At 43.5% G+C, this 20,051-nt stretch overlaps 2 protein-coding genes across 4 annotated transcripts; both read right to left on the bottom strand.

Annotated features, from left to right (window-relative positions):
* Positions 1-726: 726 nt before the first annotated feature.
* LOC112228896 (synaptotagmin-like protein 1) lies at positions 727-8,433 on the bottom strand. 2 transcript variants are annotated; one of them, XM_024394641.2, is made up of 6 exons: positions 8,043-8,433; positions 7,761-7,882; positions 5,259-5,415; positions 4,845-5,121; positions 4,212-4,302; positions 727-3,379 (listed from the first exon to the last, which is right to left on the bottom strand). In XM_024394641.2, the coding sequence occupies exons 1-6, from the start codon at positions 8,159-8,161 to the stop codon at positions 849-851; spliced, it is 3,297 nt and encodes a 1,098-aa protein (XP_024250409.1). In that variant the 5' UTR covers positions 8,162-8,433; the 3' UTR covers positions 727-848. The 2 variants fall into 2 exon arrangements, with proteins under 2 accessions (XP_024250409.1, XP_024250410.1); XM_024394642.2 differs by lacking the exons at positions 727-3,379; positions 4,212-4,302; positions 4,845-5,121; positions 5,259-5,415 and adding an exon at positions 6,199-6,400 and having other exon boundaries at positions 8,043-8,431.
* Positions 8,434-9,371: 938 nt separating this feature from the next.
* On the bottom strand, positions 9,372-19,499 carry tmprss15 (transmembrane serine protease 15). 2 transcript variants are annotated; one of them, XM_024394643.1, is made up of 25 exons: positions 19,121-19,499; positions 18,769-18,908; positions 18,608-18,675; positions 18,354-18,490; positions 17,332-17,415; positions 17,095-17,214; positions 16,660-16,768; positions 15,814-15,923; positions 15,565-15,702; positions 15,130-15,279; positions 14,904-15,009; positions 14,632-14,800; positions 14,381-14,522; positions 14,066-14,155; positions 13,859-13,984; positions 13,580-13,723; positions 13,334-13,444; positions 13,083-13,215; positions 12,765-12,860; positions 12,446-12,495; positions 12,073-12,313; positions 11,628-11,809; positions 11,235-11,330; positions 10,228-10,367; positions 9,372-9,955 (listed from the first exon to the last, which is right to left on the bottom strand). In XM_024394643.1, the coding sequence occupies exons 1-25, from the start codon at positions 19,239-19,241 to the stop codon at positions 9,794-9,796; spliced, it is 3,165 nt and encodes a 1,054-aa protein (XP_024250411.1). In that variant the 5' UTR covers positions 19,242-19,499; the 3' UTR covers positions 9,372-9,793. The 2 variants fall into 2 exon arrangements, with proteins under 2 accessions (XP_024250411.1, XP_024250412.1); XM_024394644.2 differs by lacking the exons at positions 18,354-18,490; positions 18,769-18,908; positions 19,121-19,499 and having other exon boundaries at positions 18,608-18,647.
* Positions 19,500-20,051: the final 552 nt, after the last annotated feature.

Genomic DNA, 20,051 nt, shown 5'->3' with positions numbered 1-20,051 from the left:
ATTGTGGCTAGCTTCACATAGATGGGTCCGACCACCATTAATCAAATAAGAACTGTTTTATAAATTAAGGTTATTTTAGATGACACCTAACTATTAGCTACTGAAAGAGATGACGTCGTTTTGCACAGTTTTGGGGGAAGAACATTGTTTGCATCCATGAGCTAGCTAGCTTTTTTTAATGAACAGCACTGTAGATGCGCGAGACAACTTCACCAGCATCATAGCATACGTATCGATGAATCGTTGTGACATATAAAATACTAGTGATAGTGTAATCCACGTGTAATAACTATGTTAAAAAAATAATGAACGCGTTAAATTACTATGTGAGGTGCAGCCATATTCAGCTCCTGATTGGTCAACAAGCTTATTTGACGCGTCAAATAGTGTTATTTGACATGTATCTTTTTTTGACAAGCAAAGACCCAAACGGCGTTCCATATTCGTCTGCATATTTTGGTTAGGGAACGCCTACTCTGTGAAGTGTGAATGTGCAATAACTCAATTCGCATTTGCACTAAACAACGCGATTTTTTTTTACAACTTTGGCAAAGGGTAAAGTCTACAACACTTAGTCCACTCTGTTCATAAAATAAATGTTTTGTCGATTATAAAATTTGCAGAATTTCGGCCAAAATCCATCTCCTTCCATCTTCTCCCACTGCCAACCACTGAGCTTCCTCTCACTACCATACATCACCATATCATCAACATGGATTCAATAAATGTACAGATTAATTATTTGTTTTATTAATGTTTTTCAACTATAAATACATAGGCCAATAAGAAATGATTTTCACAAAAACGTTAAATATCTGCACAATGTTACTCAAAACGGTCGCCCTTTGCTAGAGTATTGACTCTTTCTCCCAATCATCACTGCTCAAGTAGTATTCTCCATCTGTAGTTGTATCTGAGTCATACTCCTCAAAGTCTGACAAACTGGAGCTAGTGATGGGCAGTAGTTCCATGGGGCCTTGAATGACTTGCAACTTCTGATCAATGATAAGTGAGTTTAACATCTCTGTGTGCCAAATCGATGACTCATTGAACCGTAGAGGCATAGGAAATGTCAGGCTCTTAGGGCGTAAGATGCTGTCTGTTTTTATTAGACTGATATAGGTTTTCTGAGTGCTAGAGAAAGCTCTGGAAAGGGTCCTGGGTGGGCGATCAAGGTCCCCTGGCCCTCTGATATCCTCCAGACTCCTTAGGTACCTTGTGGGGGCCATATCAGTTCCCGTGGAGATGCGCCTGTTTCTTGATGTTCGGTTTGAGTAAATGTTGGTGACAGAGATGGAGCGGCCATGTTTCAGGCCAAAATCAGTAGTGGTTGGAGAGTTGTTGGAGTATGAGAGCTGTGTGGGTTTAAAACAGGCAGTTCTACTCCTATCTGATCTACTGTCCTTACCCATTGGGCTAGAGAAGACATCTTCATTCTTTGTGTTGAGGCTAAAATGACTGGTTCTAGAACTTCCAGAGTCCTTATGGGATTGACTACTAAAATAGGGTGAATGTGGATGATTTGTTCTACTTAATTCTTCTTTTGACAGCGATGGGTTTCCATTTTTCTCAGTTGATATTGTGTTCCTCTCTTTGTCATGAATATCTAACTGTGCATTCTTGGATGCTAATTTAACTGTGGAAATTGTCAGCCCATTGCAGCCTCTGTTTTGTTGTCTCAGATGACCTGCCACATTACATTGAAGGTCAATGGGTTTCAGCACTTCTTTGACCTCTGGAGACCTCTTCCCTGTCCGTCTATTCTCAAGTGTTGATGGCACCGTTTTCCCCTTTCTACCAAACAACACACTCCTTTCCTCAATACGTTTGCTACTGAATATCATTCTGAGGCGATTCAGTACCTGATCTACTTTCCGGTTGCTTCTGTAACCAGTGGGCTCTTTTTCAGTCCTATCAGAGACAAGAGTTGCATCCTGAGCAGGCAGACCCAAGCTATTCTTTCTAATCTGAGATGCAAACAGATCCTTATTTGAAGTCTGACATTTAAATTCACTGATATTATGTGTTTCACTATCAATAATCTCTGAACCAGTGACTTTTATTTTTTCCCCTATCATCAACTGTTTTGTGTCTGCTGGGGCACTGTGTGTACCACCATAGGCTCTGGTGAGATCAGTCATATGATCTGGTGAAACTGGGGGGCTGTGAAGATGTGACTGAAGGCCGTGAGAGGCCCTGGAGCTGAGGCTGGAGAGAGAATGAGTCTTAACTGCCAGACTGGGACCTGTGTCATATACACCTGAATAATATGCATGGTGCTTGAACATTCTTTGGTTATTAGATTGAACGGAGGCATTCGTCTGCAGAATCCTCTGTTGGCTGATGGCTTTTGATAAACCAACCTGGGCTGCTAAGTTATGCTGCTTCGCCAACATGTTGATTCTCTCAGAAGATGACATCCATCTTGTGTTGCTGGGTGGTGAGTAGGGGGAGTGATTGTCACCAGCAGTATCCATAGACACAGCCTTGGTTAAATGTCTATCAAGTGACTTGGACCTGTTAAGGTATTTTGGACTCTCAGTTGCTGTATCTAAAGTGTTCTTAGACACGGGGAGAGAGTTAAATATCAAAGATGAGCTTAATCTGGTCCTATATCCAAGAGGGTAATGAGACAGTGTAGTATGAGGCAGGATTCTGTTGAGGGTCTGGGGTGGGAAACATTGTAGGTCAGAGGCAGGGAACAAGGTGAGATGACTTCTTGAAATGTGCTCTCTCAAGGTGACTGAACTCTCTCGGTGGTCAGAGGAAGAGGGGAGGCCAGAGGGGAGGTTGGAGGGGAGGTCGGAGGAGAGGTTGGAAGGGAGGACGGAGGCGAAGTTGGAGGAGATGCCGGAGGCTTCAGCCTGGGTCTCTACATAGTGGGAGGTGGGCAGTGTGGTGGAGCTGCTTGGTCTTAGCAAGGAGAACGTTCCTGGTGACTCCACACTCCATGGCCTGATCAAGGACAAATGGCGAGCTGGTGTTACGGCCCGACCAGAGGCCTTCTGAAGCTGGCTCCTCTTCAAGTTAGAAGACTGAAGTTTTGGTGGTTGATGTGGGCTGTGAAAGGGAATGTTCGTAACCTCAGGGGAAAGACTCTCCACAGTGGCAGTCCTGGGCAGGGACTGCTCTTGAGGTGCAAGGAAGGGGGAGGAAATGTTAGAGTGGTGCGGGCGGATGGGGCAGCTACATATGTTCCGATTTGGGCTAAAGGGAATAGACGTTTTCAATTCAGCTGATGGTTGGATGTGTTCTTTTTTCCGAGGTTTAGATGTAGGATCCTCATGCTTCACTGGTGGGTGGCTGATTGACTGTGGTGCTAACGCTGGTCCAGTCACTCCAGAACTTTCTTGGTCCTCTCTCTGATTCTGACCTATGGCTGGCCAATGAAGAGAACAAGATTGGTACATTGACCTTTGACACAGTTGTTCATATTTTTATTAACCATTTATTTGCTAGGAAACCAGCCTCTTTGAGACACAATCTAATTTCTTTACTAAGTATTTGTAAACATTGAGTGTACAAAATATCAAGAAAACCCCCCTCAATTTGTCAGGCATGGACTCTACAAGGTGTCGAAAGCGTTCCACAGGGATGCTGGCCCATGTTGACTCCAATACTTCCCACAGTTGTGTCAAGTTGTCTGGATGTCCTTTGGGTGGTGGACCATTATTGATACACACAGGAAACTGTTGAGCATGAAAAACCCAGCAGCATTGCAGTTCTTGACACAAACTTGTGCGCCTGGCAATTAATACCATACCCCGTTCAAAGGCACTAAAATGTTTTTTTACCCTCTGAATGGCACACATACACAATCCATGTCTCAATTGTCTCAAGGCTTACAAATCTTTTAACCTGTCGCCTCCCCTTCATCTACACTGATTGAAGTGGATTTAACAAGTGACATCAATAAGGGATCATAGCTTTCACCTGGTTTCACCTGGTCAGTCAATGTCATGGAAAGAGCAGGTGTTCTTAATGTTTTGTACACTTAGTGCATATCAAATCAAGGATAACAGAAGTAACCACATCTAAACATATATGGCTCCATTTGTGTGTACATGGGTTACAGAATGCTCAAGTGAACTGTTTAAGTGTCTGTTTCACTCCCCGTCCAAACTAGGAGCCCTCATAGCTGCAATCATAACACACAGTTTACTATCTGTCCTTTAGTAAATAACCAGAGGAGGACTGGAGCCATTACACACCTGTGGAGCTCTCCTGCTTTCCCCCTGTTTCCAGTAGATCTGTTCTCCTCTTCCCTGTTTCACCCACAGGGAAGGCAGCAGGTCCAATCACCTGTAAATGAGAGAGAGAGAGAAAGAGTTTAAGTATGCAAATCATGTCTATTTTTAGACATCACCTGCTGTGCTTGGCACCAACATACAATAGAGGGATTTGAATCAATATTTGCATTTAACCTTTGATCCATGAGTTCATCAAAAGCTATGGGCCAATCTCATAATAACTCAACAATACATGCAACTCCCAATTAATCAAAATGTTGGTTAATCAAATAAATGTGGTTGTGAACGCAAACATGCTATCAAGCTAACTTACATGACAGAGAGATAGATATAGGAGAATAGGTTAGAATATGTTCTCAAGAACTGCCACAAGCCGCTGAGTTTACCCAAGCATGTGTCATAGGCATGCAAACCTGCTGAAGGTACACCCAAGCTGTTGAAAAGGCTCCCTGAAGGGGGTGTGTGAAATACGACAACTTTGATGCAGTGTGGAAAGCAATACTTTACAAGGAGATTATAGGCCAAAAGGTGAGGGGAACACCCAGGCACTGGTTACTACACACCTACTGAGGGCCATTATGCACTAGTCTGTACCTTATTAGACTCCACTGAGTGATCCTCAGTGGGCTCCTCCTCTGCAGGACTCTCTGTGAGCTCCTTCTCTCTGTGTGCCGCCTCTGTGTGTGCCTCCTCTGTGTGCACCTCTTTAGTAAGCTCCTCCTCTGTGTGCACCTCCTTGGTGAGCTCCTCCTCTGTGTGCACCTCCTTGTTAGGCTCCTCTGCAAGCTCACCTATTTGCTCCTCCACATGCTTTGCCTCAGTACTCTTGCCTTCGCAGCTTTGTCCTCCAGAAGAGGAGACGTTGCTAACCCTAGGGGATGGGGATAAGCCTGCATTAGAATATCCCTGTACCCTAATTTCATCCTCTGAAGGCTATTGTCACAGTAATCTGCATGTTTCCACCATGTTTGTAAGTGTACCAGCTACTTATTTGTTACAAAGGCTCACCCATTGTTATGGCTGTTGTTTTTCCCTCCCGGGTCTCTGCTGCCCCTCAGAGGGACCCTGAGGCTGAACATGGAGCTGAGACGGGCTCGCAGAGTTGTATGTCTTCCGCTACCGTCATCCTTCCCTTTTAGTGGTTTACTTCTCACAGTTTGCTGCTCTGTAGAATGACAACGTGTTGAAATATCACTCAGGACAAGCAGCAGTGAGTTACTAACTATTATAGCCAAAGATAAAGAGTAGGACTGTATGGGCTGACTGACTAACCTGACCCGGCAAACCTCATGAGTAGCAGCAATATCTACAGTTAGGTCACCAGTAGTGACCTAGTCATGCTCTCATTGGAGGAGTAGCAGATCAGATTCCATCTCTTACATCTTATTAGTTATCACTTGTCCTAAGGGCAATTTCAGGCCATTTCTGGGTCAATGGCTCACCTTATATTTGGCATTTTAGTCCTTTAGGAGATGCTCTTATCCAGAGCGACTTACAGTTGGCGCATTCATCTAAAGATAGCTAGGTGAGACAACCACATATCACAGTCGTAGTTTGTCCATTTTAACTCATTAAAGTAGTTATTAGGAAAGTCAGCGCTAGTAATACAAGTGCAGATGAGTTTTTTATTTTTTTGTGGGATTTATTTAAGATATATTTATTTGAAGAGTTACAGTTCATGCTAACAGTTACATGTAATACACTACCGGTCAAACGTTTTAGAACACCTACTCATTCAAGGGTTTTTCTTTATTTGTACAATTTTCTACATTGTAGAATAATAGTGAAGACATTAAAACTATGAAATAACACATATGGAATCATGTAGTAACCAAAAAAGTGTTAAAAAAAATCTAAATACATTTTATACTTGAGATTCTTCAAATGGCCACCCTTTGCCTTGATGAAAGCTTTACACACTCTTGGCATTATCTCAGCCAGCTTCACCTGGAATGCTTTTCCAACAGTCTTGAAGGAGTTCCCACATATGCTGAGCACTTGTTGGCTGCTTTTCCTTTACTCTGTGATCCGATTCATCCCAAACCAGGTTGGGGGTTTGCGGAGGCCAGGTCATCTGAAGCAGCACTCCCTTACTTTCCTTCTTGGTAAAATAGCCCTTACACAGTCTGGAGGTGTGTTGGGTCATTGTCCTGTTGAAAAACAAATGATAGTCCCACTAAGCCCAAAACCAGATGGAATGGCGTATCGCTGCAGAATGCTGTGGTAGTCATGCTGGTTAAGTGTGCCTTGAATTCTAAATAAATCACAGACAGTGTCACCAGCAAAGCACCCCCACACCATAGCACCTCCTCCTCCATGTGTCAAGTGGGAGATACACATGAGGAGATCATCCTTTCACCCACACCACGTCTCACAAAGACACAACGATTAGAACCAAAAATCTAAAATTTGGACTCCAGACCAAAGGACAAATTTCCACTGGTCTAATGTCAATTGCTTGTGTTTCTTGGCCCAAGCAAGTCTTTTCTTATTATTGGTGTCCTTTAGTAGTGGTTTCTTTGCAGCAATTTGATCATGAAGGCCTGATTCACACAGTCTCCTCTGAACAGTTGATGTATGGTCGTTTACCAAATAGGGTTATCTTCTGAATACCACCCTTACCTTGTCACAACACAACTGATTGGCTCAAACCCATCAAGAAGGAAAGAAATTCCACAAATTAAGTTTTAAGAACCTGTTAATTGAAATGTATTCCAGGTGACTACCTCATGAAGCTGGTTGAGAGAATGCCAAGAGTGTGCAAAGCTATCATCAAGGCAAAGGGTGGCTATTTGAAGAATCTCAAATATAAAATATATTTTGATATGTTTAATACTTTTTTGTTACTAAATGATTCTATGGGTGTTATTTCATAGTTTTGATATCTTCACTTTTATTCTACAATGTAGAAAATAGTAAAAATAAAGAAAAACCCTTGAATGAGTAGGTGTTCTAAAACGTTTGACCGGTAGTGTACATAATAGTGATTATTCTCCCTAACACACGTCTAGCCAGTCATAGACAGAGCAAGTTAACAATTAACCATAAGTACATATTTACAGATAATTACAGTATATGGAAAGTCATGTTATGAGACATCTGTTAAGTTATGAGGACACTTTTAACCCTGTAGAACCAGAGCAGTTCATGGCATAAGGGCCAGGAGCTTCATAGTTAGTAATGCAACATATGAAACACAGTGAGCACATTTACATGCACACAAATCATTTGATATGAAACTGATTATGGCAGTAGGCCAGTTAAAGCATTATAGTCATGTAAACAATGTTTATTTTGATTGCAATTTTCTGCATTTATCAAAGTCCCATCAGGTAGCCTGGGGGGGTGCGCAGAAATGCAATTTCAGAATGTGGGGGGGATATACCCATATATCAAATAATCAAACACATGGTTTCCATTGAATTTGCACCGTTCCAGTATTATTATGAACCGTTTTCCCTTCAGCAGCCTCCACTGGTGTAGACAGTGTATCTGGTGGTCTGCCCTCACCTATGTTAGTGCTGTGTGGTGCCTGGGATGGGTGGACACTGCTCTTGTTAGTCTGCTGGTTTCTCAGGTTCTCCGGCCATCCTAACACAGACTTTCTGTCCCCCCGCTGCTCAAGCAGACGTCTGGTGACCACACAGGTATAAATGATTAGTCAGACATAAAGTATGTAGCTACACACACACACACACACACAGAAAAGCAAGACAGAAACCCACGATTCAATCCAACTTTAAAAAATCAAATGCTGTCCTTTTACACTAAAGTATACGATCTCTCACTTACCCAATCCTCTCCTTTTCAATCTCCTTTAGACGCTTGTCTCTCTCTAGAACTTCAACAACAGCATGTGCCTCTTCATTGCTTAGGAAACCTAGATCCAAGTTCAAATTATACACTGTCATAGTTCCTAACTTGGCAGCAATCACTAACTGATTCCACTACAGGTGAGGTGATAAAGGAAATGGAAAGTAAGTTGAAAGATAACTGAAAATCAGACATTTAGATAACCAAACCACTGATGTTCTACAATCTGCGTCTTCCCCATTGCAGAGTACTCAGTGTTTTAGTCTGTCCCTCCCTTCATGCTCGAAGAACAAACATAACTCTATGCAGGTGGATCCACGTCGCTGGTCAGCTGAGAAGAGAGCAGGTTACACCCTCTTACTGCCAGCACTCTATTTGTCTCCTGGGCAGTTTGCTGATGTTATCTACAATCTGCTAGATCCTTGGGCGTGTCGTCTAGCCGTGGTGAGAAGCATAGGACACATAATCCCTGTATTTTGCACCTGGCGTGCAACGCACTCCTCTATCAGAACAGTCACAACATACACTGAGAATACAAAACATTCAGAAGGCTCTTCCCATGACATAGACTGAACAGGTGAATTCAGCTGAAAGCTATGATTCCTTATTGATGTCTCTTGTTAAATCTACTTCAGTCGGTGTAGATGAAAGGGATGAGACAGGTTAAAGAAGGATTTTTAAGCCTTGAGACATGGATTGTGTATGTGTGCCATTCAGAGGGTGAATGGGAAAGACAAAAGATTTAAGTGGCTATGAACGGGGTATGGTAGTAGGTGCCAGGCAGATTTGTGTCAAGAACTGCAATGCTGCTGGGTGTTTCATGCTCAACAGTTTCCCGTGTGTATCAAGAATGGTCCACCGCACAAAGGACTTCCAGATAACGGCAGGGTAGCCTAGTGGTTAAGAGCGTTGGACTAGTAACCGGAAGGTTGCAAGTTCAAACCCCCGAGCTGACAAGGTACAAATCTGTCATTCTGCCCCTGAACAGGCAGTTAACCCACTGTTCCTGTCATTGAAAATAAGAATTTGTTCTTAACTGACTTGCCTAGTTAAATAAAGGTAAAAATAAAAATAAATAACTTGACACTGTGGGAAGCATTGGAGTCAACATGGGCCAGCATCCCTGTGGAACACTTTTGACACCTTGTAGAGTCCAAGCCCCAACTAACTGAGGCTGTTCTGAGGACAAAAGTGTGTGTGCAACTCAATATTAGGTGTTCATAATGTTTGATACACTCAGTGTATACAGTACATGAGCATTCTAACTATTCAGCCCCAACTTTTACCATTCAATGACTTGAAAAGGAATAGGAAATATGTAAACATTTATTGACAGTAAGAAGGTTTGTCTCTAGTGTTAAGATCAAATGCATACAATATCACTGTAATTCACAAGGCATTGTGGTGTGAAAAAAAACATAATCTCCAAAGCATACGTAAGATACTGCCATCTTGTGTCATAATTTCACAACATTTAATTTCTTCTTCAGGACCAGCCATGGGAAGTCTCATTTGTGTTGTAGGTACAACAACTGATTTTTATAAGTATAAGATAGCATAGAAATGCAAACAATTATTTGTACATATTTTGAATATCCCTGTAAATCTGTGTTACACCATTGTACTTATTCAAACGCATTGATTGATTTAGTAACCAAGAATGCATATGATCCTAATTCAGGACTGAATATTCTGTTTCCCTGGAGCCTGTAATCCCAGTGTCCCCAGTGTCAGGAGAGCCGTCTGGTCTGGACGACCCAGTCAGTGAACTGGGAGACCAGGGCGTACACACCAGGGCGCTGGGGGCGGCCACAGCCCACACCAAAAGAAATCACGCCAACCTGCACCCAGTGGCCATCCTCCTCACACATGAGAGGACCTCCAGAGTCCCCCTAAAACAACAGGAAGACACAATCAGTGGACATAATTCTCGCACACTGTACATGGATAATACTAACTGTGGATGGCATTGTGTACAGCTGGCATTGTACTGTACAATACACAAATACCCAAACTTTACTTTCCAGTGCTGCCTTGGGGGCAGTATACCATCTTTTGCAGCACTGGGACAGTATACTATCTGAACGTTTTCCTGGTGCAGTTCTTTCACAGACATGTAGCGTGTTCTGCCCACAGAGGGTTATGACCATTGAAATCCATGTACCTGGCAGGAGTCCACTCCCCCCTCAGAGTAGCCGGCACACACCATCCTTGCTGTAATGTTGTACTCAGGTAGCAGCTTCTGACACTCAGAGCGGCTCACCAGGGGCAGCACTGCCTGCTGCAGCACATTAGCTGATGTGCCTGGACGGAATATCAACATTTACAGGCACATACATCAATTATAATGATTAATTTCAATTGTATAGCGCTTTTCATCAACCACATCCTCAGATTAACCTGTTAATGACATTGTGAACTAACTCAGGAGGCTGAAGAAATTTGGCTTGACACCTAAAACCCTCACAAACTTTTACAATTGAGAGCATCCTGTCGGGCTGTATCACCGCCTGGTACGGCAACTGCACCACCCGCAACCGCAGGGCTCTCCAGAGGGTGGTTCGGTCTGCCCAACGCATCATCAGGGGCAAACTACCTGCCCTCCAGGACACCTACAGCACCCGATGTCACAGGAAGGCCAAAAAGATCATCAAGGACAACAACCACCCGAGCCACTGCCTGTTCATCCCGCTATCATCCAGAAGGCGAGGTCAGTACAGGTGCATCAAAGCTGGGACCAAGAGGCTGAAAAACAGCTTCTATCTCAAGGCCATCATACTGTTAAATAGCCATCCCTAGCATATTAGAGGCTGCTGTCCTATACATTGACTTGAAATCACTGGCCACTAATAATTGGAACACTAGTCACTTTAATAATAATGTTCACATATTTTCCATTACATCTCATATGTATATACTGTGTTCTGTCCTATTCTACTGTATCTTACTCTATGCCACTCTGACATTGCTCGTACAAATATTTATATATTCTTAATTCCATTCCTTTACTTTAGATTGAGTGTATTTTTACACATTACTTGTTAGATATTACTGCACTGTTGGAGCGAGAAACACAAGCATTTCGCTACACCCGCAATAACATCTGCTAAACACGTGTATGTGACAAATAAAATTTGATTTGATTTGATTGAGTGACACCAAAGTCCTAACCTTGCTCTACTTCTGCTCCCCAGCCAGTAATGAAACACTTCATCCCAGCCTCAAACTGCTGGCCACTTCCTGGCAGACAGATGGGTTGAATGTTATCTGTAAAAGAAGGACCTGTGTCAATATGATATCCTGTTTGTGTGGATCTGTGTGAAGATTAAATCATGTGTGTGTGGATCTATGTGAATATTAAATCCTGTGTGTGTGGATCTGTGTGTATATTAAATCCTGTGTGTGTGGATCTGTGTGAATATGTGAGGTACATCTACTTAATAATCTACTTAATAATCCACTTTATATGAACACAACATGACATGGCCCCTTGTGCTCAGTGCCAATCTGACATAAGGCCAAACTCTCAGGCTATGTAGAGCAGAGGGGTGTTTGATTGCACACCTGTGAAGTTGACGTTTGTTTGAAGGTGCATCATTGCGATGTCAGCATCCTTGGTCCTTCTGTTGTAGTGTTTGTTCATGATGATGTGGTCAACCTTTCGGGTCTGTGATGGGAGGACATCTACACTGTCCTGGGAGTGAAGGCCCAAAACTGCCTCCCAGTTGGAAAGGTGAATATTTTTCCTGCAGGATAAAAAGACAGCCGTCAACGTAGACATGGGCTGTGAAACTCCAAACGTATGGACCAGAAAAACAATGGCAGAGCTACTCTGTACTCAAATAGGTCAAACTCAGTTGAGGGTAAATGCACAGAAACATGTGACATGTTGTGTGCAGAGAAAGGTGAGGCTCAGGTGTATACACAGTGTATATTTACAGTGCACACAAAGTAAAGGTGAATACGGGAGCATAAACAAACAGTATAAATGCAGAGGAGGATTCCTCACCCATAAACGCAGTGTGCAGCGGTGACCAACCACTCGTTGTCAATCAGAGTAGCTCCACACACATGGCGGCCCCTAAAGTACAGCGACACCATCCATGGCCACGCCCCCTTACGAGAGTCTGTCCCTCCCACCACTCTGACAGTTCGACTCTCCTCCGACTCCTCCTCTCCTTTCTCCTCCCTCCTTAGTTCAGTGGACCCACTTCGATCCATCTTCTGGGAGACCATACGGACGCCACACGCTAAAATGCGCAGTATAGTGTTTTTGAGTGTATTTTGTTCAGTTGTCAAAACGTGTCAATGTCTATATGTGAATGAGTACTTACAGTATGTATCATGTTACTATGTTGATGCTTTACGCTTTTCATACTCACGTTGGTTGTCACATTCCAAAGATATAACCTTTTCACCCGTACATTTTTCACTATGGGAAATAGAAGCAAACAAGTTGGATGCTGGTATGACTGTTGAATCAAAGTTGACTTATTAGAGGCAGGTAGCCTAGCGGCTAAGAGGGTTGGGTCAGTAACCGAAAGGTTGGATTTCCTCAATTCCCGAGCCGACTACGTGAAAAATCGGTCGATGTGCCCTTGAGCAAGGCACTTAATTGCTCCTGTAAGTAGCTCTGAGCGTCTGCTAAATTACCTATTTAAAAAAAATGTAAGTTAAAGCTGTTTGTTGAATGTAGTGTACCTGGGGGTCAGGTCCAGGGTACCGTTGGCTGCCACACTCACGGTGGTGAAGGGAGAGTCTTTCTCTGTGGACGGTATGAGGAGGGCACTTCCTGATCTAGAGTACATGTTAACACAGTGACTGACTCCCTGTCCTTCACTCTGTCAAACATACAAAGAATGACTGTTTCTCTCTCACACACACACACACACACACACACACACACACACACACACACACACACACACACACACACACACACACACACACACACACACACAACACACACACACACACACACACACACACACACACACTCACACACAGCAGAGGTCTCACCTGTAGCCCAGGTAACGACACATGAAGTGGGAGAGCTGAGAGTTCCAGTGTTGACCACAGGTTGTGTACCGGGTGGTCTGGACCTGGAGCTGCAGATGTCTGACACTCGTACTGTCCACTGATACCTGATGCACTAAAACGCATAGAATCATGGAGAACCACTTTACCAGTCTTTTGGCCCATGTGACTTTTACTGGCATGAATTGCTGTATGTGTGTGAACAGGGTCACAGCTTCATTTGTTTTACTCACCACAGTCAGCTTCGTCTGAGGAGTCAGCGCAGTCTGGTTGGCCGTTACACACACTGACATTGGAGATACATTCTCCAGACTGACACCGATATTGCCCAGTGACACAAGGCTCTGGAATTTGAAATGACAAAGGCAGTTTGGTTACTTGGCTATTGAAGAACAAAGAGTACATCAGGTAAGTTTCATTCAGAACTACTAATTTTGGACTTTAGAATGTTGAATTGGTTACTTAATATAAAATCTTACTTGGCATGCCCAGTGCTAATCCAGATGTGAAGTTGGCACGGAACCCTCTGCCGTACCCTGTACTGTCCGTAAAGAATAACACTGTGATCTGATTGGCTGTGGAGATCACATCTGGAAAGGTAGCATCAGTACCAGTGAAGACACCTGACAAAAAAACACTCATCAATTCACCACAGTAAACCTCATCTGCATATTCAATAACAACTAACAGTGTCATGGTAACATGACAGAGGCTCGTGTAGGAAGGACGTCACAGTAAGAGGAGGGTCAGAGACTCACCCAGCAGTTCAGACTGTGGCCCCGCCCCATCCCGCACCTCCACCATGTCATAGGTCGACTCAACGTCAAAATCCAGGAAGTGAAGCAGGATGTTCCATCCTTCCCTGGCATGAAGAGTCCACAAACCTGTCCCAGGATAAACAGATGTATGAACACCACATTTCAACCAATTAGAATTTTTTTTTAAACAAAAAACAAAATTCGTACAAGAAGCCTTGTTTCCATAGGAGTGTGGGTAGTTGGGGGAGCTGAATGTAGAGTTGGGTTCCCAGAGGTCAAAAGGTCCTCCACAGTCAGCTGAGAAAGAGGAAGGAATACACGCTTTAGATGCTACCATGGAAACCAAGGACACATGACATTAACGGACACAGAACAGTGATTGTCAGGTGAGAGAGGGTGAGTTGGTGACTCAGTGGTAGTGGATGAGTGTGCTGGTTAACGATGATGGGGTGTTTCTGTTCGGAATGGACGGCCTGTGTCAAAGTGTTCCATGTGAAGACCATGTGGTTAACAGTAACATACAAGGTATTGGAGGTGGTGTTGTAGGGGTGGGAACCACTGTTGGGTCTGGTGGGTCCGCCCCACAGGGACCATTTGTCAGACTAATGTCATCCAGGGCGATGTCATTCTTCATACCCCCCTTCTTCTGAGCCTCAAAAACCACCTGGAGAAGAACATCGCAGCGAAGAGAGATCCTTATAGAAAGACGTAACATGCACAGCCAAGTATAACAACGTGGCAATTACACAATGTGGGATTCAGAGCGCTCTGACCGTCGCATCAGCTGTGCTGCTCAGGGTGACCTGGCCAAAGTTCCAGTTATCTCCATAGTTCCCCTCCTTCTGGAAGACCACAATGACTGAAGCTTCTCTGACCAAAGAAGTTGACCGTCTCTCTACCAACACCCTCAGCCGATGCACATTCTCTCCATACATGTGGTACCTGGAGCAACAAGTAGCATAAATACACATCTGGTGAGAGGCTATGTGTTTAGAGATGGATATCCACAGACAGTACATGAATAGAGGGAGAGAGGGTCACTTACCAGAACTTCAGACACATTGGTTCTTTTGAATGAGCTAATCGGAGGCTGCGGATCTTGAAGTTCTTCTCCCACTGGCCAGGGCTTCCCGGTGTGACAATGTAGTAGCCTGTTTCGTCAGAACACAATAACAGTTACAGAACAGAAACAGACTGCAGCATTGCGATTTCGACATGAAATCATAAAGTCTCAGCTAAGTAAAGTAATGTCTTGTCACATAATGACACACCTGATTGGTTACCAAATGTATGGTCAAAGTTTGGGCCTGTGAAAGGGGGGAATGTTGGGGTATTGGTGCGTATCCAGTCCCCTTCATCCTCAGGCTCCTGCCTCCAGAAACACAGGCCCTCCTCAAAGGAGCAGCTCAGCCTCTCTTCATCTGAGAGGACAGAGAGGAACACTGTCACGGCCATTTCACAGAGACCCAAATCATATTGCAATCTTCCTTCTAGTTTGTTCTGATAACTTCAAAGGAAATCTTTTAGGCAGGATTTCCCAAACTCGGTCCTCGGGACCCCAAGGGACTACACAGCTGATTCAAATAATAAACTAATCATCAAGCTTTGATCATTTGAATCAGCTGTGTAGTGTTAGTGCAAGAACAAAAGCGTGCACCCCTTAGGGTCCCGAGGACCGAGTTTGGGATACGCTGCTTTAAGTTTACTAGAGAGGTTGCTGATGTCTTCTGCTGAGTAGGTGGCGTTAAATCCTTGGAAATTGTTGTAATCGTCAGAAGAGAACTCAACAGTGGCCTTGTCAGACAGCAGCCACACAGTGCCTGGGGAACGGCCTGACAGCAGGTCTGAAACACAGACACAGACATGGGTGGTAGGTGGGCTATTACTGTAGTTTATATAGATATTTTGCTGAATAGAAATTAGTACATATTTGCTCAGGAGTGTTATATACTTACATGTCAGATTTTTCCCCTGTCCTGTGCCCTCATACAGACTGAGAGTATCAATCTCTTCTTCTGTGTCGAATGAGTGGAAATTCATCTTTATGGCCAGTCCTTTCTGAACTCTAAAAATAACAAATATACAGTACCAGTCAAAAGTTTGGACACACTTACACATTCAAGGGATTTTTCTTTATTTTTACTATTTGCTACATTGTAGAATAATAGTGAAGACATCAAAACTATGAAAGTTATTTGTAGTAACCCCACACCATCACACCTCCTCCTCCATGCTTTACAGTGAGAACCACACATGCAGAGATCATCCGTTCAGCTACTCTGCATCTAGCCGGTTAACAGTGGGTTAACTGCCTGTTCAGGGGCAGAACGACAGATTTGTACCTTGTCAGCTCAGGGATTTGAACTTGCAACCTTCCGGTTACTAGTCCAATGCTCTTACCACTAGGCTACCCTGCCACCCATGAAAAAAACAAGAAGGCAAAAGGGTGGCTACTTTGAAGAATCTCAAATATAAAATATATATGTAACAACTTTTTGGGTTACGACATGATTCCATATGTGTTATTTCATAGTTTTGATGTCTTCACTATTATTCTACAATGTAGAAAATAGTAAAAATAAAGAAAAACCGTAGAATGAGTAGGTGTGTCCAAACTTTTGACTGGTACTGTGTGTATATATATATATATATATATATATATATATATATATATATATATATATATATATATATATATATTTAAATTAAGGTAGCACAAAAAGTAGAGAGGTAGCACTGGAATGTCAGGTAAAAGTATATGAAAGTGAGTAGTGTGTAGTTAGTGTGAGAAGCAGGACTACCGTATGACCCAGTGGCAAATCATGCCATTGTTGTAGGGGAGAGGGAAGTTTTCAGAATGGAAGGAGCCCGTAGGACCAAGAAGAAGGAATTGGCCATCGCACTTTGTTGCTATGAAAATATGAGAGATATCCACACAGTTCAGGTCTGTTATGCTACCAATGCACTCATGACCACATTACCAGACCCCACATTATGAGTTGACATGGCATTCTTGTTACTCTGTACCATCTATACAGTCAAGAACAATGTTTCTCCACTTCGTTATTAATCGTTCACCAGCCGGATCTCACCTAGAGGGTTCAAAATGGAACCCCAAAAAGGGTTATCCTATGGGGACAGCCGAAGAACCCTTTTGGAATTATTTTTCTCTAAGAGTGTAGGGACGAGGTTACGAGGCCTCCATAATCATCAAAGACTGAGTCTCAAACACTCACCACAGAGAGTATGGTTTTCATCTGAGCCATCAGGACAATTGTCTACTCCATCACAAAACTGCATGGTGGCCACACATGTAGTGCCGTCCCCACAGGCCATATGATAAGGTGGGCATTTCCCTGTGGACATTAATCATCATTCGCCATCATCAATGAAATGTACAAACATTTTTAAAAATGGTACTGGTACAGTACGACTAATCTACTGTAAGTGTTTCCTATCGATTCCGTTCTCACCTAAAGAAGATGTAGTGGAAAGATGAGGTGTAGTGGTCAATTTGGTTGAAGAGGTCGGCTGGTATGTAGTTAGGTCCTCTTTCACTAAACAGAAACAGGTTCAAATAGGTTCAAATAGGTTCAAATTCTCAATGCTGCATTTCAGACAAGTCTTCTGGATGAGTAACGTGGTAATAGATCTAGATCCCATTTTCTTCCCAATACTATGATCATGTATCGGTATGTATAAGGTGTGTTTTACACCTACAGTGCATACGGAAAGTATTCTGACAATAGCATCCAGGTCAGAGGTATACAGTAAATCTGAAAAGTATTTAGACCCCTTTATTTTTCCCCACATTTTGTTACTTTACAGCCTTATTCTAAAATGGATCAAATAAAACATTTCCCTCATCATTCTACACACAATACCCCATAATGACAAAGTGAAAACAGGTTTTTAGGAATGTTCACAAATGTATTAAAACTAGAAGACAGAAATACCTAAATTTACATAAGTATTCAGACCCTTTGCTATGAGACTTGAAAAATTGAGCTCAGATGCATCCTGTTTCCATTGATCATCCTTGAGATTATTTGAGGCCACCTGTGGTTAATTCAATTGATTGGGCATGATTTAGAAAGTCTATATAAGGTCCCACTGTTGACAGTGAATGTCAGAGCAAAAGCCAAGCCATGAGGTCGAAGGACTTGTCCATAGAGCTCCGAGACAGGATTGTGTCGAGGCACAGATCTGGGGAAAGGGACCAAATAAATTCTGCAGCATTGAAGGTCCCCAAGAACACGGTGGCCTCCATAACTCTTAAATGGAAGAAGTTTGGAACCACCAAGACTCTTCATAGATCTGGCCTCCCGGCCAAACTGAGCAATCGAGGGAGAAGGGCCTGGTCAGGGAGGTGACCAAGAACCCGATGGTCACTTTGACAGAGCTCTAGAGTTCCTCTGTGGAGATGGGAGAACCTTCCAGAAGGACAACCTTCTCTGCAGCACTCCACCAATCAGAAATCATATTTACTGTATACCTCTGACCTGGATGCTATTTTGGTTAACCACCAGGCTCCCAGTGCTCTGAAGCCCAGCCACCAGCTGCTGCTCTGCCTCCTTCACCTCCACACTCTGGCGAAACTGCAGGTCAAAGTTCACCACCACACTGCCATTGCTGTCACATGGGGTGATTCATGGTCAGAAAGGGTATAACGACATTGTCACTTTCAGTATATGTAACTATGCTATGAGGTTGTCATTTGTAAACATCATTATACACCTGAATTCTCACCTGAATTCTAAAACTTCACAGGCCTTGAAGTCATTATTGAGGGAGCCACGGCCGTAAGCGTCAGATATCTGTGAGAAAATACAGTATTTATAATACAAGGCTAAAGTGTGTAGGAGAGTGGACAGGAGAATGATACGTGTGTGTATGGTATCCCGGCATACCAGATGCTCTGTGTCGAAGGCCAGGGACTTGAACTGCAGACTGCTCCTGTTTCTCAGCTTCTCAGTAAACACAGCCCCCCTCGTAATGACCAGCCTTCCACTGAACACAGACTCAGTCCCACCAAGACCACACTGGTCCACTGGGACAAACACACATACTGTCAGTGACTGACACTTGTCACTCCATACAAGACCAACAGATCAAAAACAAAACTATGGCAAATGGATATGTTTTACCCATAAGTTATGCACAGCATAGAGTGTTACACTTGATTTCTATACAAACATACTGACCGTTTTAGTGACAGAAATGGGAGGAAAGAAAACAAAAGTCTGGAGTGTTTTTTCTTACGGTCAGTCTGCATGGCGAGCCAGGTGATGATGATGAGACTGACACACACCGCCAGCAGGGTCAGACACAGGACACTCAGCAGCACCTCCGTGGACGACCAACGTCGCTTCCCACGCCACATGGCTCCCTGACGTCCTCACACACTCAGACGGTCTTCTTGTCCTTCAGCTGACACCTCACACAGACACCTCACACAGAACTCCCTGGGATTCAATCACTTTCTCTGTCATGAACTATCATAGGATTCTGCACTGCGGAGTGAGTCTCCAACTACGCCCTATGTTTTCTGTTGTATCTACAGCCTGCTTCTTTGACTCTCCGCCGAGGAGAATTTCTCTGAAGGGCGACTTATTCATGAGAGCTTGGCCCTTTATCTCTGTGAGGGGCAGCAGTAAACCTTTTATTGTGCAGTCACTGGAACAACAAAGTGTTAGCCAATCTATGCTGCATCACTGGTGATATCACTAATGAGTGTCCTTAATAACAAGAGCACTGAGAATGACAAAAGAAGTAAGTTGGTCTAAAGGATGGAGGTTGGCACAGTCCCTTCACTCTGAACCCATCTCAATCTGACCATTCGGTCAGCATGTGATACAATGAAATAACAGAATACAACTTCCAAACGGACGATACTCCACACACATGTAGGGTGCACTGCGTATACCAAACATTATGAACCCTTTCCTCTTTCCTAATATTGAGTTGCACCCACCCCCTTTTGCCCTCGGAACAGCCTCAATTCTTCGGGGCATGGATTCTACATGGTGTCGAAAGCGTTCCACAGGGATGCTGGCCCATGTTGACTCCAATGGTTCCCACAGTTGTGTCAAGTTGGCCGGATGTCCTTTGGGTGGTGGACCATTCTTGATATATACAGGAAACTATTGAGCGTGAAACACCCAGCAGCATTGCAGTTCTTGACACAAACCGG

Source organism: Oncorhynchus tshawytscha, linkage group LG30, assembly GCF_018296145.1.
Source record: "Oncorhynchus tshawytscha isolate Ot180627B linkage group LG30, Otsh_v2.0, whole genome shotgun sequence".
In the NCBI taxonomy this organism is placed as follows: domain Eukaryota; kingdom Metazoa; phylum Chordata; class Actinopteri; order Salmoniformes; family Salmonidae; genus Oncorhynchus; species Oncorhynchus tshawytscha.
Note: the sequence above shows the minus strand (reverse complement) of the source record. Positions and strands in the feature narration are given on the sequence as shown.

What these genes read in the sequence shown, in the direction of transcription:
- LOC112228896 (XM_024394641.2), bottom strand. Translation starts at nt 8,161, where the DNA reads ATGACAGTGTATAATTTGAACTTGGATCTAGGTTTCCTAAGCAATGAA. An exon ending in ACCACACAGCACTAACATAG is followed by an intron (nt 5,416 to 7,760) that starts GTGAGGGCAGAC and finishes GTCATTCTACAG; the next exon opens with AGCAGCAAACTGTGAGAAGT. An exon ending in AACAACAGCCATAACAATGG is followed by an intron (nt 5,122 to 5,258) that starts GTGAGCCTTTGT and finishes CCCATCCCCTAG; the next exon opens with GGTTAGCAACGTCTCCTCTT.
- tmprss15 (XM_024394643.1), bottom strand. Translation starts at nt 19,241, where the DNA reads ATGTGGCGTGGGAAGCGACGTTGGTCGTCCACGGAGGTGCTGCTGAGT. An exon ending in TGAAAACCATACTCTCTGTG is followed by an intron (nt 16,769 to 17,094) that starts GTGAGTGTTTGA and finishes ATATTTTCATAG; the next exon opens with CAACAAAGTGCGATGGCCAA. An exon ending in TACATTTGGTAACCAATCAG is followed by an intron (nt 15,010 to 15,129) that starts GTGTGTCATTAT and finishes CTGACGAAACAG; the next exon opens with GCTACTACATTGTCACACCG.